The sequence below is a fragment of the Gorilla gorilla genome, chromosome 4 (genome assembly GCF_029281585.2).
Source record: "Gorilla gorilla gorilla isolate KB3781 chromosome 4, NHGRI_mGorGor1-v2.1_pri, whole genome shotgun sequence".
NCBI classification, from domain to species: Eukaryota; Metazoa; Chordata; class Mammalia; order Primates; family Hominidae; genus Gorilla; species Gorilla gorilla.
The window spans coordinates 23865720-23883561 of record NC_073228.2 but is presented as its reverse complement, the minus strand read 5'-3'; the positions used below and the strand labels follow the sequence as shown (position 1 = coordinate 23883561).

At 46.0% G+C, this 17842-nt stretch overlaps 1 protein-coding gene, 1 long non-coding RNA gene and 1 pseudogene across 2 annotated transcripts in view; 1 reads left to right on the top strand and 2 right to left on the bottom strand.

Annotated features, from left to right (window-relative positions):
• Positions 1-8416, top strand: part of LOC109026911 (uncharacterized) — a 29211-nt gene extending 20795 nt beyond the window's left edge. Inside the window, exons 3-4 of the long non-coding RNA XR_010133737.1 lie at positions 4254-4344; positions 4449-8416. This is a non-coding gene — a long non-coding RNA (uncharacterized lncRNA). The remainder of the gene's footprint in view (positions 1-4253; positions 4345-4448) is intronic.
• LOC101151425 (leucine-rich repeat-containing protein 37A3-like) overlaps positions 1389-17842 on the bottom strand; it is a 29707-nt gene continuing 13253 nt past the window's right edge. The window contains 8 exon segments of the mRNA XM_063706153.1: positions 1389-1802; positions 4644-4748; positions 5309-5734; positions 5736-6149; positions 6151-6243; positions 6245-6822; positions 6825-7112; positions 9034-9152. Of these exon segments, the coding sequence (XP_063562223.1) occupies positions 1740-1802; positions 4644-4748; positions 5309-5734; positions 5736-6149; positions 6151-6243; positions 6245-6822; positions 6825-7112; positions 9034-9152 (2086 nt within the window). The 3' untranslated portion in view covers positions 1389-1739.
• LOC101149249 (endophilin-A2-like) lies at positions 13352-15895 on the bottom strand (annotated as a pseudogene).

Here is a 17842-nt window from a genome sequence, read left to right as displayed (position 1 = left end):
AAAAAAAAAAAAAAAAAAAGCCAAAGGTTTGGAATAGACATTTCTCCAAAGAAGATACACAAATGGCCAATACACACATGGAAAGATGTTCAACTTCATTAACTGTCAGGGAAACATAGATCAGAACCACGATGAGCTCCCACTTCTTACCCACAGTGATGGCTATCATAATAATTTTTTAAAAAACTAGACAGTAGGCCAGGCACAGTGGCTCACGGCTGTAATCCCAGCACTTCTGGAGGCTGAGCCAGGTGGATCACGGGGTCAGGAGTTCGAGACCAGCCTGACCAACATGGTGAAACCCCGTCTCTACTAAAAATACAAAAATTAGCCGGACGAGATGGCGTATACCTATAATCCCAGCTACTCAGGAGGGTGAGGCAGGAGAATCACTTGAACCATTGAACCCGCAGCCAAGATCGTGCCACTGCACTCCAGCCTGGGTGAAAGAGCAAGACTCTGTCTCAAAAAAAAAAAAAAAGTATACTGACAAACCTTGGGAGGCTGAGGCAGGAGAATTTCTTGAAACAGTTCAGTTGTGAACTGCTGGGATGTATGTCACAGCTGATCAACCTGTGAAGATACTGGTACTTGATAGCCTGTTAAGGAAAATTTGCTTCCAAATTTTAAGCTGGAAAGTCACTGGAATAACTTTAAAAAAGAATTACAATACCTGGCTTTTTAGATTTTCTTTACGTGTGTTAAGAATTGTGTACAAATTGAGATGTCTGTACTGATCCTCAACTAATAAAATCTCAATTATGAATGAAAAAAAATAAGTAGTTTTGCAGGAGGCCTGATGTGGGCTGGAGTCACTCTATGTTCTCCTCCGACAGCAGGGCCTCACTTTCCTCCCCCTCAGCAGCTGACTCTCCAGTTGGGGTCTTCTCTGTTGGGGATTCAGTGTCCCTGGGATAAGAATAACAGTGCCAAGGTTTTGATTCTTGAAAGGAGCAATTAAGCTTCTCACCCCCTCCTCATTTTAGATGGGAACCGTGAGGGCCCTGTCATCTACCTGGTGTCCCTGTTGAAGATCTCATCCTCATTGGAAGACTCCTTGTCATGCAGCTTCATGGTTTCTTGTTTTTGTTTGTTTTTTTGAGACAGAGTTTTGTTCTTGTTGCCCAGGCTGGAGTGCAACGGTGCGATCTTGGCTCACTGCAACCTCTGCCTCCTGGGTTCAAGCAATTCTCCTGCCTCAGCCTCCCAAGTAGCTGGGATTATAGGCCTGCACCACCATGCCTAGCTAATTTTGTATTTTTAGTAGAGATGGGGTTTCGCCATGTTGGTCAGGCTGGTCTTGAACTCCCAACTGTTACGTATGTCCATGTGAGGAGAGTCTACCAACAGGCTTTGTGTGAGCAACAAGGTTGTTTATTTCACTTGGGTGCAAGTGGACTGAGTCCACAAAGAGAGTCAGCAAAGGGAGATGGGGTGGGGCAGCTTTATAGGATTTGGGTAGGTGGTGGAAAATTACAGTTAATGGTAGTTATCTCTTGCAGACAGGGCAGGGGTCAGAAGGTGCAGGGTGGGGAGATCATGAGACTCATTGTCCAGGGGAGGAATGTCATAAGGCCAGTTGATTAGTTGGGGTGGGGCAGGAACAAATCACCATGGTGGAATGTCATTAGTGAAGGCAGGAACTGGCTGTTTCATTTTTTTGGTGGTTCTTCAGTTGCTCCAGGCCACCTGGACGAATACCTGCAGATCACAGGGGTTAACGATGGCTTAGCTTGGGCTCAGCGGCCTGACATTGAGGATCCTTCTTTATCTTTTTCTGATGCCCTTCTATGAGAATGAATCTGTTTTGGAAGAAAATGCAATTAAGATTATCCATCACAACAACCACTATCTCCAAATCTGTATTCATTGCTTCTATTCATTATAAGTCTCATCTACCTGATGAAATAACTTTTTTGAAGACAGGAATTGTGTGCTGTTTAACAGTGCTTTGATTCTTCCACAGTTCAGTCATCCTTGATATCTTGCAGGGGATTGGTTCTAGGATACTGCTGCCACGCCATACCAGAATCTGTGGATGCTCAGTCCCTTACATATAATGGTGCAGTATTTGCGTATAACCAACACACATCCCCCCATATACTTTATTTATTTACTTAGAGACAAGATCATCCTCTGTTGCTCAGCCGGAGTGCAGTGTCACAATCACAGCTCACTGCAGCCTCAACCTCCTGGGTTCCAGTGATCCGCCCACCTCAGCCTCTTGAGTAGCTGGGACTATAGGTGCATACCACCACACCTGGCTAATTTTTTTAAAATTTTTATTTTTAGTAAAGACAAGTTCTCACTATGCTACCCAGGTTGGCCTCCCAAAGTGTTGGGATTACAAGGGTGAGCCACGGTACCTGGCCCCATGTACTTTAAGTCATCACTAATAAAATGTATAGATATTGTACAATGGTGACAGTTGTTATGCTGTATTTTCTATTTGTATTTTTGTTGTTTCTTTTTTCAAATATTCAGCCTCATCTAGTTGAATCTGAAGATGTGGACCTGCTGATGAAGAGGGCTGACTGTATCTAACTTAGGGTCTTGCGTGCAGCTGGCACTTAATACATTTTATTGACTATTTTAGCTAACATTCAACAGACAATTCCTAATAAAAAACTCTTAAAAGTAGGAAAAAAAGTCCTTCCTCTAAAGTGGCAGGAAAATCAGCCTAGGCAACATAGCGAGACCTTGTCTCTACAAAAAAAAAATTTTTTTAATTAGCTGCCTGCTTGTAGTCCCAGCCACTCAGGAAGCTGAGGCAGGAGGATCCCTTAAGCCCAGGAGCTTGAGGTTACAGTGAGCTAGATCACACCATTGCTCTCCAGCCTGGGTGACAACAAGGCCCTGAGAAAGAAGAAAAAAAAAAGAAAAAGGAAAGGAAGGAAAGAATATAGGTATTGAAAAGGAAGAGACAAAACTATGATTATTTGCATATGAAATGATAAATGTGAGACAGCCAAGGAAGCCTAAGAGAATCAACTAAGTTTATTTTACTGGAAGTAATATGAGAATTCAATACAGTGGCTATATAAAAATCAAGACAGCAGCACACAGACCTCAACTACTTTTCCCATGTACCACCAATAACTAATTAGAAAATGGAAGGAAGATCCCATTTACAAAAGCAATACAAGTGTATGGAGTATTTAGGAACAAAAATACAAAGATTTTTTATCTAACAAAAAATATATAAGATCTATATGATGAAAACCCTAAAACTCTTCTGAAAGACATTAAAAAGAAATGAATACATGAGGCAGCACGTTCCTAGAATGTTGTACAGATGTCAATTCTCAAATTAATCTACACATTTAATGTAATCCTATTCAAATCCTCAGATAGTTTTTGGTGGTGGCTGTTTTTGAGACAGGGCCTCGCTCTGTTGCCCAGGCTAGAGTGCAGTGGTATGACTAGAGATCACTGCATCCTTGACCTCCCAGGCTCAGGCAATCCTCCCACTTCAGCCTCTGAAGTCTCTCATATGGTGTCCGAGAAATGGGGACAAATCTCACAAAGGGACTAGGCTCAGGAGGGCTGGAATATTCAGGGAAGGTTTCAAGCAGAAAGATGAACTTGGGCTGGCTTTTGAGAGATTCGTAGGATTCCCACAGGCAGAGTGAAATAAGGGAATTTTAGATGAACAAATGCACAGACAAAAGCAGAAATGCAGATGGTGTGGCTGGGGGATGGTGAGGGGCTGCTCTGGCTGGAATGGAGGGCTGGCTGCCACAATAGTGGAAATGGTAAATGAGGCAAATAAGGTTGGATTGGTAGCATAGCATCAAGGTTGCCAGCTTATTAAATCACTCTTCCAATATGCTAGCACTGGCCTATTAGGAAAAGTAATGCATCATGTAATCAAACAAAAGGCAAACAGAGGCAAGCTCCAGGAATGGGCACTGTAAACAGGACTCACCCTAGAGTGGCCAGATGTAGGCTTTAGATATGTTAATGCAGGTTGAGCATCTCTAATCCGAGGGGGAATGTCTCATATGGCGTCCAAGAAATGGACACATCTCACAGAGGGCCTAGACTCAGGAGGGCTACAGTATGAGACATTTCCCCTCCCCTGTGAACTTAAAAATGTGGCCAACAATTTTTTTAAAAGATGGCTACCCTGCAGTGCTTTAACTGGACCTATTTAGACAACGCCTTACACACTGGAGAAGGATGATACTATGTGACTCTAATAAATCTACCAGACAATACTTCTCTCTTTTGGCTGTCTCCTTCCTCTCCAGGGTGATGACAACTCCGTGAGGGTGGAGATTATACATCTCTCATCATTTCAGCAACAAGGAAATAAATTAGTGGCAGAGTAAGGGTGACTTGGTGAGTACATCCAATTGTTAACATAGTTTTGGGTAGGAGAAATTTTGCTATTATATCAACTTCTTAAAATGGTCTAGTGGGATTAACTTTGTTTCTATTCACAGAGATCTCCTGGAAGTGAGGATCCTTTAAAAATCCTGGAATATACACTGCAGTAAAAGAACAAAGCATACCTCAGCCTTAAACGACTGAAGAAGAATGTGAAGTGGGGAAGTGGCTTTGGTTTTCAGTTTGTGGGTTCTGAATCCACACAAAGACAGGATTGCTTTCTGAAAACCTGAATTAATTATTGTCCTTACCTCAATAAGACAAAAAATTATAATCAAAATCGTTAATATTACAGTCACAGATATCGCCAAGATGAGTTTGTTGTTATAGCCATATCCTGGAACTTCTTTCGTGAGCTTAAAAAAAAAAAAAAAAGAACAATTAAAAAAAGAGTGAAAGCTAACTTTTCAAAACCCCAGTATTCCAGTTGAGTAGCTTACAGGTTCTTTTTTTTTTTTTTTGAGACAGGGTCTCACTCTGTCACCCAGGCTGGAGTACAGTGGTGTGATCACAGTTCACTGGAGACTCGACCTCCCCGGGCTCAGGTGATCCTCCCACCTCAGCCTCTCGAGTAGCTGGAATTATAGGCACAAGTCACCACACCCAGCTAATTTTCGTATTTTTTGTGAAGATAGGGTTTCACTATATTGGCCAAGCTGGTCTCAAACTTCTCTGACTTCAAGTGATCTACCCACCTCGGCCTCCCAAAGTGCTGGGTTTACAGGCGTGAGCTACCCTGTGCACTAATCTGTTTCACTCTCTAAATGAACAAAGTGGGAGATCACTGTCATGGCCAAAGTTACATGGCCAAGACAACCTATGGCCTGGGAGTCCCAGGTTCTCCTGTGTGGGCACTTACCTGGCATATACTAAATGATGGGAAAGTCTGGGTCTCATGTTTCTGTGTGGTCCTCACCTCACTCGACTTCTGCTCTTTCTGTTCACTCTGGGCTTCCGTGCTCTCATTGATACAGTTCTTAGTTTTCCACTGGTCCGTATCCCATTCTGCCTTGGACGCCTTTATTTCCTGCTGCTCACTGAGAAGCTTCATCAGGAGGCCTGTCCTGGAGATGAGCTTGGCACAGGTCACTTGCACATAGGTCTCGGAGCAGTCCGTCTTCAAGGTCCAGATAACATGAGAAATGAAGCTTCTCACATCGTTGTTGGGGATGACGGACTGTAGTTGATGGGTTAGTGGAATTTCAAACTGATCACCTGGGGATGAGAGCAATGGGTAATTGAAGCTTTTGGGCTCGGGGGACAGGTCAGTGCCCACGTTGCTGTATTCCCATTTTGTCTCAGTTTGTTTAACAGTTGGCTCTAAGTTGAATGCAGTCCTAGTGGGAATCTGCCTCAGGAAGATGATTGTAGTTTGTGTTTTCAGAGATGGTGCCTTCTGGCATAGTAGTGTTTTCCGTAAAAACGTTTTCTTCAGAGGCATTTCTTGCAGTTGTGTTTTTTACAGTAGTGTTTTCTATAAAACGTTCTGAAGGAGCAGATACTTCCGGAAAAGGGTTTTCTTGAGGACTCAGGTCTCCTGAGGATGAAAAAGCCCCTTGTGAAGGGGAATTTATGAGGCTCTTCACTGCAGAGAATGGCGGCCTCTTTGCGAGCATCAGTCTATTGAGAGAACTTTTCTTTCTCAATTTTTTAATCTTTTTGGCCTTGGGTGTTCTGTGGGCCACACGGGAGTGAGTTTTATGAAAGTGGTATTTTTTTCTGGAATGTACGGCTCGTTTAGCAGCCTTCATATTTTTTAACTTTAGCCTTTGCATTTTCTAAAATTAAAATGGTGTAGGCTAAGTCTTTCGATCTCTCTCTGACCTGAGGTAGGGCTTTTGCAGTTGTGGAAGGCAGAAGGCATGCCCATGGAGAAGGGTTTCAGCAAAGAGGAGACTGTTGGCTTCTGCTCTTGGGTGAATGAAGGCTTGGTGTAGATGGCGTTTCCCGCTACGTTCTCGGGCCCCTGCACTATGTGAGGCTATTCCAGCTCCCTTGGGGCTGGACTCCCGAGCCTTTTTTCCTTGGCAGCATTCTCCCCAAATGCCTGGGCACCCTGTTCCCTCCTGATACTCTGCTTTCCCACCTCTTTGAAGGGCCTTTTCTGGATGCTCCTTGGGCCCATGAGCACTCTGTTCACTCTCTGCAGGTTTTTGCCTACACTTTGAACCTTTGCCAGGCTGTTTTCCTGTGGTTGGACAGTTTCTAATTTCTTTTCAAATATTTGGCATTTAAATTTGTTACCTAGAAGGCTGGACTGCATAAGCATGGCAGTTTTTTCTTCCCTTTTAACTTCATCGATTTTTTCTTGTATTTCTGCATCTAACATCTTTTCTAGCAAATACACCTTTCTCAATTTATTTTCATAAGTTGAATTGTTGGATGCAGGTTGAAACAAGGGGCTCTTTGTATTGTTTTTCAAAACAGGAGCCTATCTCCATCTTGCACATTTGAAAAAAGCAGTTTAATGAATGGTAACAACATTGATTCCGCATCTAGATTTCCTTCTGAGAAATAAGGCAAGATGTAACTTAGCGCAGTGATAACATCACTCTTATCATAAGTGTCTAGCTGCTCACTCCCAAAGACTGACAAGTTGATGCCACTGCTGTCTGAGGCTGCCTCCGGCTCAGTAGTCAGCTCAATGCTCATGTGCTTCTTCCGGGCTTGTAACACCTTCATGAACACTCTTTCTGGATTCCCTACAGATGCTTCTTCACCTGTAAAAAAAAAAAGAGACTGCTTTGATCATGAAAGATAATGGGACGGCATGCATCAGTCCACAGCTGTATGCCCCAGCAAACATTAGAGTGCTATTCAGAGAGGAGAAACACACACCCAATCCTAAACCTATGAAATGGCAACAACAAAAGGAGGAAAAGACATCTTTTGAAAATATGGCTACCTACTTGGAACATTGCTAGTGTGACATAGAGTAACTCTGCTTAGGATTATTTCGTTGATCCCCAGGGGCCAATTGCCCAGTGCTCAGTCAAAGCCCAAGGTGGAAGACAAGTGCTTCCCTGATGAGCTGATAAGCTGTCCTCTCTGCAGATTGCTCCGTACCCTGTGCTGTCCTGCCTCAGATGCAGAGAGAGCACAAGGCTCCCTCCTCATCCTCAGTGTGCCTGTGTTCTTGCTACCATCACAGCTGAATGCAATGAAAGGCTATCCTCTGAGAGGAGCAGGGGCAGGGTGGGGATGCTAAAGTGGAGGCCCCCTCCCATTGCTGATAGATCCTCATCTGGCATGCACTCCACCCACCCACCCCATTCTCTGCTACCACATATCGTAGCCCCATCAAAGAAGACGCGACACGGAAAAAACACTGTGCCCACCCTAGTCCTTTTATTAAATTTGGGCAGAGATCCAGGGTATAGGTTAAGAGATTTTTAATTTGCCAGATGGTATGCCTATGTTGTTAAATATATAATGAATCTATGGTATGATAGCAGTTTCTGGATAAACATTACTTGAGGTCCTAAAATGCAGAAGGGAAAAAGCAGCTTTTGTCAGATGCCTACTTTGCTTTCATTTCATCTCTAATATTTTGGATGGGGAACCATCCAAAGCTTCTGGCCGCATGAAGGTCAAGTGTGCTGGTGTGCAGATGGGTTTCTTTTCCAGAATTAAAAGTATTTTGGGTGGTGCTGAGGGTCAGAGGAAGAAGTAAAAATTGTGAGAAAGGAGAAACATGGGCTTGGGGAGAACCCAGAATTGGGGACAGAAGACCTGGCACTAAGCTATAGCACTTAGCACCTCTGATCTTGTTTTTCCTCATCTGTAAAAGGAGATTAACATTGCTTTTCTGCCCACCTCTTGGGGAGAAGGGAATAATTTAGTTGGTAAAAAAAAAAAATGTTTTGAAAAATAAGCAACTCTGTCTTTATATAAGTAGCCAAGTGTTATTAATTATCCACCCCATATCACTGGTAGATACCTGTATTCAAGCTATGTGGACATAAAAGCAGTCACATTTTAGAAGTCATGAAGTTGGTGCTAATAAACCTAATCTACAGAAAAACTTCTGAAAGCACTTGAGCATTTGTTCTGTGAATAGAAAGGTTTGAGATTCAGAGCAAGTTCAGAGTTGGATGGTCTAAGAATGGAAAAGCCCTCCATTCCATTAGAAGAGCCAGGGAGCAATTTCTGGTTATGGAACCAGAAGCTCTCAGGCTTCAAATAAAACAGCATCACTTGTACTCTTATAAAATTATAAAAACAAAAACAAAACTGGATCTACATCTGTCCTAAAAGGCAGAGAGTACTTGAGACCTCATGCATATAAAACCAGCTTACAAACTACATCGCACTATATGAAGAAATTATCACTGGGGGCAAAGCACCAAGTAGGGAGCACAATACACAGGGTGTGGATGTTAATGTCATTCCCTAGCCTTCCCATTCCCTTCTCTTGGTCCTTTATGCATATGGAATAGTTCCATTATTAAATTTTGTAATAATAACTGAGAACCTGACTCCCAGCAAGGGAGTAGTTCAGAAGTTGAGGGAGTTTAAATCTGAATGAGTAAATAAAGCAATTATATCATTAGCTTAAAATTTTATCATCAATTAAAAATAAATTTAAAAACAAATACTTAAAATAATGTAACAATTTATCACCAGGCAATTTGGACTCACGACAATGTGTGGTGTTTGTCAGACACGCACTGTTGCAATGCAGCTTGACTGTCTTGCAGACAGCCTCAATGCTATTTTTAAATTGGCAGAGGCAGCAGGCCATATGGCTAGGTAAGATCCTATAAGATGAAAACAAAACAATAAATAGTGGTAAAGCAGTTAGTAGGCAAAGGAGGCAGGCCAACACTACCACAGGGCTGGGCAGAAAGGTGTTACTGAGGCCTGTAGACTGGACAGTTGGGTAGGAACCAGAAGGGCAATGGGAAGGAGGACAAAGGTGCCCAACTGAAGGGTAAGCATGGCAGTGAGTATGGTATGCCTAGAATAAAAGTGGTTGGGATTAGAATTGGGTGACACTGATCAGTAGTTTAATTCAGAAGTATCTCTTCCCAACTCAAAAGTCTCACTTTGGGCTGAAAGTACACAGGAAGAAAGTAGACTTCTTCTAAGAAGAGTCTGAATAAGCCCCCAACTTCTGGAGTCCCTTTCTCAATTTCTGTTGGCTGTGGGAAATATTAGAAATTACTCTGGGCATTAAAAATAGCTCAGTTTAACCTGGATTGTGGGGTTAAAAAAATAACAGAGATTGCATTGGCCAAATCTCGACAATTTGAGCATTCAAAAGAGTAACAATAAGCTACAACATAATTAATATATAAAAAAATCGATGAAGAATGATATTTAAAAAGAGAGGGAGTTGTTCTTTAATGAAATAATGCCAGCTAATGAATGTAGAAGGAATGACAGAATTTTAAAAAGTGTTACTTTGCAACCACCAATGTAATAAAAATTGATTCAGACAAGGATTATCGTTGATGGACACAGCTGGGTGAGAAGACATTTGAGAACAGGATCTTTACTGATCTCAAAGTACCACCACACAGATATTTTATTAATTACCAAAGGGAAAAATTATTTTTTATTTTTTTTATGAGACAAGGTCTCACTCTGTCACCCAGGCTGAAATACAGTTGCAAAATCGTAGCTCACTGCAGCCTCGACCCCCCCTGGGCTCAAGTGAGTCTCCAAATTCAGCCCCCCAAGTATATGGGACTATAGTCTTGTACCACCACACCCAGCTAATTTTTTTTTTTTTTTTTTTGTATTTTTAGTAGAGACAGGGTTTCACCTTGTTGCTCAGGCTGGTCTAAAACTCCTGGACTCAAGCGATCTGCCCGTCTCGGCCTTCCAAAGTGCTGGGATTACAAGCATGAGCCACCACACCCAGCAAAATAACTACAATGGAGAGATCTGGAAGATCACCTTAAACAAGTGATCAAACTTAGCATTATGAGCCACCTGCAATCACGAGGCAGGAAGGATATATCACCTATGCAGTATTCTTCCCAAAAATGCTTAACTTGAATCTCATCATGTGGAAACAGACAAATCCGGATTGTGGGACAATTTACAAAACAACTATCTTTGACTTTTTTTTTTTTTGATCATTCTTGGGTGTTTCTCGCAGAGGGGGATTTGGCAGGGTCATAGGACAATAGTGGAGGGAAGGTCAGCAGATAAACAAGTGAACAAAGGTCTCTGGTTTTCCTAGGCAGAGGACCCTGCGGCCTTCTGCAGTGTTTGTGTCCCTGGGTACTTGAGAATTGGGAGTGGTGATGACTCTTAACGAGCATGCTGCCCTCAAGCATCTGTTTAACAAAGCACATCTTGCACTGCCCTTAATCCATCTAACCCTGAGTGGACACAGCACAAGTTTCAGAGAGCACCGGGCTGGGGGCAAGGTCACAGATCAACAGCATCCCAAGGCAGAAGAATTCCTCCCAGCACAGAACAAAATGGAGTCTCCCATGTCTACTTTCTACACAGACACAGCAACAGTCTGATTTCTCTATCTTTTCCCCACATTTCCCCCCTTTCTACTCGACAAAACCGCCATCGTCATCATGGCCCGTTCTCAATGAGCTGTTGGGTACACCTCCCAGACAGGGTGGCGGCCGGGCAGAGGGGCTCCTCACTTCCCAGAAGGGGCGGCCAGGCAGAGGCGCACCGGGTGGAGGCGCTCCCCACCTCCCTCCTGGACGGGGCGGCTGGCCGGGCGGGGGCTGCCCCCTGCCTCCCTCCCGGATGGGGTGGCTGCCGGGTGGAGACGCTCCTCACTTCCCAGACGGGGCGGCTGCCGGGTGGAGGGGCTCCTCACTTCTCAGACGGGGCGGCCGGGCGGAGACGCTCCTCACCTCCCAGACGGGGTCGCGGCCAGGCAGAGGCGCTCCTCACATCCCAGACGGGGCGGTGGGGCAGAGGTGCTCCCCACATCTCAGATGATGGGCGGCCGGGCAGAGACACTCCTCACTTCCTAGACGTGATGGCGGCCGGGAAGAGGCGCTCCTCACTTCCCAGACTGGGCAGCTGGGCAGAGGGGCTCCTCACATCCCAGATGATCGGTGGCCAGGCAGAGACGCTCCTCACTTCCCAGACGGGGTGGCGGCCGGGCAGAGGCTGCAATCTTGGCACTTTGGGAGGCCAAGGCAGGCGGCTGGGATGTGGAGGTTGTAGCGAGCCGAGATCACCCCACTGCACTCCAGCCTGGGCAACATTGAGCACTGAGTGAACGAGACTCCGTCTGCAATCCCGGCACCTCGGGAGGCCGAGGCTGACAGATCACTCGCGGTTAGGAGGTGGAGACCAGCCCGGCCAACACAGCGAAACCCCGTCTCCACCAAAAAAATACAAAAACCAGTCAGGCGTGGCGGCACGCACCTGCAATCGCAGGCACTTGGCAGGCTGAGGCAGGAGAATCAGGCAGGGAGGTTGCAGTGAGCGGAGATGGCAACAGTACAGTCCAGCTTCGGCTGGGCATCAGAGGGAGACCGTGGAAAGAGAGGGAGAGGGAGACCGTGGGGAGAGGGAGAGGGAGAGGGAGAGCTATCTTTGACTCTTAAAAAATGCCATGTCATGAAAGATCAAAAAAAGTAGAGGAATGTTTTAGATTAAAGGAAATGAAGACATGACATGCAGTGCCTAATCTTTGATTGGATTCTGTGCTATTCTTTCATCTTTCTGGTATGTTTGAATTTTTTTTGAAATATAAATTTGGGCAAAAGAGATAACCAAGATAATTGATTAATTTATTGTTATGGCTCATTGGGGGCAGTTTCAGAGAAATAAAAACAATCTTTGTAACTGGAGTAAATTCTCAAGGTTAATCTTAAGCAATATAGCATGGTCATTAAGAATACAGATTCCACAGCCAGACTAGGCTTAAATCCCAGCTCTGTGAATAATGTGAATTTGGGCACATTGATTAATCTCTGTTCCTTGGCCTTGTCATTATAATAGTACCTACCTCTAATGAGTTTTGAGGATTAGATGAATCAGTACCTGAAAAATGCCTGACACACAGTGAGTGCTCAATAAATGTTAACTACTGTAATTATTACGTTACAGAGGTTGTGGGGGGGGCCTTTTCTGAGTCCTCCAAAAGGATGACTTTATTAGGGCCACATTAAGACTGTGGAAACAGAAGAGTATTCAACAGATAAATGAAGTCTATGAGTTGGGGGTACAATTTATGGAGTTTTAGATTAAAACTGCATCCAATAAGTTGGTCTGACACATCTTTCAAACCTATAGAGGAATAATCACAAGTGACTAGTATTCCTTTGGGTCCAATAGAAGTCTCTGATCTTCATACAGATTGAATGTACCTAGAACCATAACCTAGCATTTTACTTATATAGCAACCTTAACTCTGACACGAAAGTGTTTCTTTTGTTTTGAGGCCAAGTCTCACTCTGTTACACAGGCTGAGTGCAGTGGTGCAATCTCACTTCACTGCAGCGTCTGCCTCCTGGGCTCAAGTGATCCTCCCACCTCAGCCTCCTGAGTAGCTAGAACTACAGGTGAGTGCCACCATGCCTGGCTCATTTTTGTATTTTTTTGTAGAGATGGGGTTTCACCATGTTGCCCAGGCTGGTCTCAAACTCCTGAGCTCAAGCAACCCTCTCTCCTTGGCCTCCCAAAGTGCTGGGATTACAGGCATGAGCCTAAAGTTTTTGTTATTCTTTTCCTGCCCCCGACTTTTGATTTTAAACATTTTCTTTTTTTCCTTTAAGCCTTAGGATGACTAGGAAGCATTTTCAGGTGGTATAATGAACACCTGTATAACTTTCATCTGGAATCAACAGTTGCTAATACTTCGCCACATTTGCTTTCCATGTGTGTATGTCTATACATTTTCTGGACAAACCACTTGAGAGTCAGTTGCAGACAAAATGACCCTTTGCCGTTAAAGACTTCAGTGTGCAGCCCCTAAGAAGCAAGGCATTCTCCTACATAACCAGAGGACTATCATCACCCAATGGAACTTCATATTATCATTGTCTACTATGCAGTCCATATACACATTTTCACAATTGTCCCAATCATAACATGGCTTAAAAAATTCAGAATCCAATCCAACATCAGACATTGCAATTAGCGTTCATGATTTTTTTTTTTTTTTTTTTTTGTAGAAAGACCTTTAATACTTCTGTTTACAAAATTCAGGCATACATTTCAGTTTGCCCTGAACCGTGCCCAAGGCTGTGTGCTCATCTCTGCCAGGGTGTCTGTGCCCTCATGTACTGTTGATGAGGAGGGTGCAGAGCAGAGCCTGGGGTCTGGAGGCTTCGCTGGGCCTCAGGGGGAGGGGAATGTGAATGTAGCCCAGCCCAGAGGACCCTCCATTTCATCAATTTTGGATTGGGCAACAGAGGAAGCAGATGTCTGGGCTGCGGACCTGCTGGTCTGGGCAGAGGTTTGGGAATCCCGGGGTTGCCTGCCATGGTCTAGAGGAGATGGCTGCGGCTACTTCCCACAGGGTGGGGTGGCAGCAGCTCGGCAAGGGGAGGCCTGGCCACTAGGGGCTTGAAGATTTGCTCACTGGAGCCTTTGTGCTTGGCCCTCAGCAGCACAGCTGGGGCAGTGGTCCCGTGCAAGGTGTGCTGAGGGTAGTGTAGGTGACTGGTGGTGGCAGCTTGTGCCAGAGTGACACAGGCTTCCATGGGCCTGGCTAGGGGCAGTTAAAAAGCTGAAAAGGTACTTGGCTTTGTGAGGGCAAGGCTTGGGAGGCGGGGCCCTGCAGGAGGCCATGTTCCCTGTCCTGGTTAGGAGGGGGGAGGTGTGGTGGGGGGGAAGGTGGGGCAGATCCCAACTGGTCCCTGTCCCTGGGCTGCAAGCTGACAGCAGGCCAGGGAAGCAGTGAGGCCCTCTGCCCTGGCCTTGGGGAGAAGGAGTGCATGTGTGAGGCTGGGATACAGTGGCCCTGGAGTGGGTCTAGGGCTCATCGCCAGCACCAGGCGTGGGGAGGATTTAAAACCAGAGTCCTGTCTCTGAGCCACCCCACAGGGACGCTTGATCCAAGCCTGTTAAGGCCATGGAACTCGAGGATAGGCAGTGGGCCGGGTCACTGTGGGGTCAGGATGGAGGTGTGGGGCTGCCCTGGAGGAATATTAGTGTTTCTGAGAGCACCTTAGTTTTGCTCTGCCTCAGCCCGCCTGGCGAGGAGTTGGGGAGCGGGGAGGAGGCCGGCGCCATGGAGTGGGGAAGGGAGCCGTCACCGTTGGGGATCAGCCACTAGTGTAAACAAGCGTCTCCACCCACCCAGATAAGCCCCCCACCCAAGTGTGGGGCCGTGCTCAGGGAGTACCTCAAGGGCCCCGGCCTGGGTGGCGCCAGCAGGCTTGGACACTGCCCTGGCAGCAGGGGCCCCGTGGAAGGCAGGATACCCAGCAGGGGGTGCCACCCAGTGTGGATGGAGGGGCAGGGCGGGGGCGCCCCTGAGTCACTGGGCAGAGGCACGAGCACGTCCACATAGCTGAGCAGGAAGAAGCCCGACTGGCCATCCAGCATGCCCTCGTATCAGTTCTCGTTCATCTGGTTGATCAGCATGAAGACATCGCCCTCATGGAAGCCCAGCTCCCTATCTTTCTCCAGCTCCAAGTCATACAGCCCTTGCAGCTCGGCTGGTCTAGGGGCAGCATGCTCCTGCTAGGAGTCCAGATGGACTTGTCGTAAGATCGGAAGGACGAAGCTGCGATCTTGGGGACTGTGGTGCAGGGGAAGCCCCGGTTGGACTGCTCAGGCTTTCCGAGGTCAAAGCACTCCTGGAGCTTGGGCTTATACTCCCGCCTGGGTCGTGAGGAAGCTTCCCGGATCCTGCACTTGAGCTTCTGGGCCAGCTCGTCCAGGATCTGCACGGCCTGCCGGTGGTAGTCCAGCTGTGCCTCCACGAAGGCTGGGAGTTGACTCACCTACTGGATGTCGGTCTCCAGGAGGTTGTGCATGCTGGTTTCTGCCACCTCCTTGGACTCCTCAAACTTCTCCAGCGCCTGGTGCAGCTCCTCTTCGGGGATCTTGCCCTGCCGCTTCTTTTAGTCAAAGTCCAGGCGGTGGCCCTCCAGCTTCTGCAGGTGGTGCTGGATCTCCTTCAGGTCTTTCTCGCATAGGTTCTGGAGAGGGTCAATGAAGTTATGCTTGACCTCTATGTCCAGGGAGTCCTTCACCTCTGCCAGGTGCTTCATGGGCTCGCCGGCATCCAGCAGTGCATCACTGAAGTTGGACTCATCGCGTAGCTCCTTCCCTTGGCGGATCAGGCACTCGCCCAGGAGCCGGGGTTCTTCACTTGGCCCCGGATCTTGCACGCAGTGTTGAGCATGGTCAGTTTAGCCTGCGAGGCTGGGTTGGGCTGCGGGTACTCGATGGTCCTGGCCAGCACTTACGTCACCGCCTTGCTGATGACATCCACCTTCTTCTCCATCTCTTTGAAGTCATCATCCAGCTTGGTCCCCTCAGCCCCTCCGACCTTCTCACTGACCAGTTGGCTCGCCTTGTAGAACTGCTTCTTCAGCCCAGCAACTGACATGCTGCCTCCTGCCACGGAACCTTCCGCCCAGACCCCCCTGCCCAGACCCCGCCAGCGACAGGCTCCCGGGCACCATCAACCGTCTGCGCGCCTCAGCGGCCCCCATCAGCACCGCCTCCACCACCCGCTTGCCAGCTCGGTGCCCGCCCTGGCGCCGCCTCGAGTTCATGATTCTTTAGTCTCCTTCAATCTAGATCTGTTCCTAGGATTGTTTAAAAGCATACTGACAAATCTTTGAGACTGTAAATGACCTGAGGTATACATTATCTTTACTTGACAATAGTAATTTTTCAATATGCATTAAAGATCATTACACATGAGCCAAGACAAATGAGCTGGTCTACTTATTTTGTATATAAATGTGTAAACTCCTGAAGACTTCCAATAATGAACTCCAATAAGGCGATTAGTTCAATGTCTTTATGGCCTTGGCGACAAATGGTTACAGACAATGAGAGCATTTTTCCTATCCACTAATGGTCAAGAAAAAAGCAGACAGATCCTCACTATCTTAGAGAACTAAGTGAGAAAGCTGGTCGGTGAAGAGGACTTCATCCAGAGAGGAAGGGATCTAGCTGACAGAAAGATGCTGCAGGAGGCTGAGGAAAGTGAGCCTAGAGCAGTAAAACAGATCTGACAACGTGGTGAAGGTAAGAAAGTGACGTGACAAAAATGAATGGAGCAGAGTACTAAATGAAGGGCTAATCTTGTATAATGCCCTCAACCAGCCTTAGCATAACTGAGTTTCTATTTAGCTTGCATATTGTGGGGGGATGGGGGTGGTGGTGGCACAATTTAAGTTGCAGTAAGTTGTGTAACAAACTCCCAATAGGGCCCTGGAGAAATACATACATATATATATATATATATATTTTTTTTTTAGACAGGGTCTTGCTCTGTCACCCAGGCTGGAGTGCAGTGGTGCCATCTTGGCTCACTGCAACCTCTACCTCTTGGATTCAAGCAATCCTCCTGCCTCATTCTCCCAGAGTGCTGGGACTACAGGCATGTGCCACCACACCTGGCGAAGATATATATATATATATATATATATAGATACATATATATCTATAGCTACATCTACAAAGAAGGCCAGGCATGGTGCCTCATGCCTGTAATCCCAGCACTCTGGGAGAATGAGGCAGGGGGATCACTTGAAGCCAGGAGTTTGAAACCAGCCTGGGCAACACAGTGAGACCTCGTTTCTCCAAAAAATAAAATTGAAAAAAAAAAAACTCACATCATATATGTAAATTAACTCAAAATGGATCATAGACCTAAATGATGTAACTATACAATTTCTGGGAGAAGACAGAGAGAATAAATATTTTCTACTTTGGATTAAACAACAGGTTCTTAAAGATTTCTTTAGGTAAGAAACACAGAAGCACAAGCCATATAAGAAAAAATTGCTAACTTAAAGCTGATCAAAGTTAAAAACGTCTGCTCTTCAGAAAACATTTATTTATTTATTTTTTGAGACAGAGTCTCACTGTGTCACCCAGGCTAGAGTGCAGTGGTGCAATCACATCTCATTGCAACCTCCACCTCCCAGGTTCAAGCACTTCTTGTGCGTCAGCCTCTGGAGTAGCTGGGATTACAGGCGTGGGCCACCACACCTGGCTAACTTGTGTATTTTTAGTAGAGATGGGGGTTTTGCCACGTTGGCCAGGCTGATCTCCAACTCCTTACTTCAAGTGATCCACCCGCCTTGGCCTCCCAAAGTGCTGGGATTAGAGGTGTGAGTCACTGTGTCCAGCCAGAAAACACTTTTAACAGAATGAAAAGACAAACCACAACCGGAGAGAAGATATTTACCAAACACATATCTGTAAGGCCTTGTTTTTTGTTTTTATTTATTTACGTATTTAATTTTTGAGATAGCATCTCACTCTGTGACCCAGGCTGGACTGCAGTGGCAATCATAGCTCACTGCAGCCTCGACCT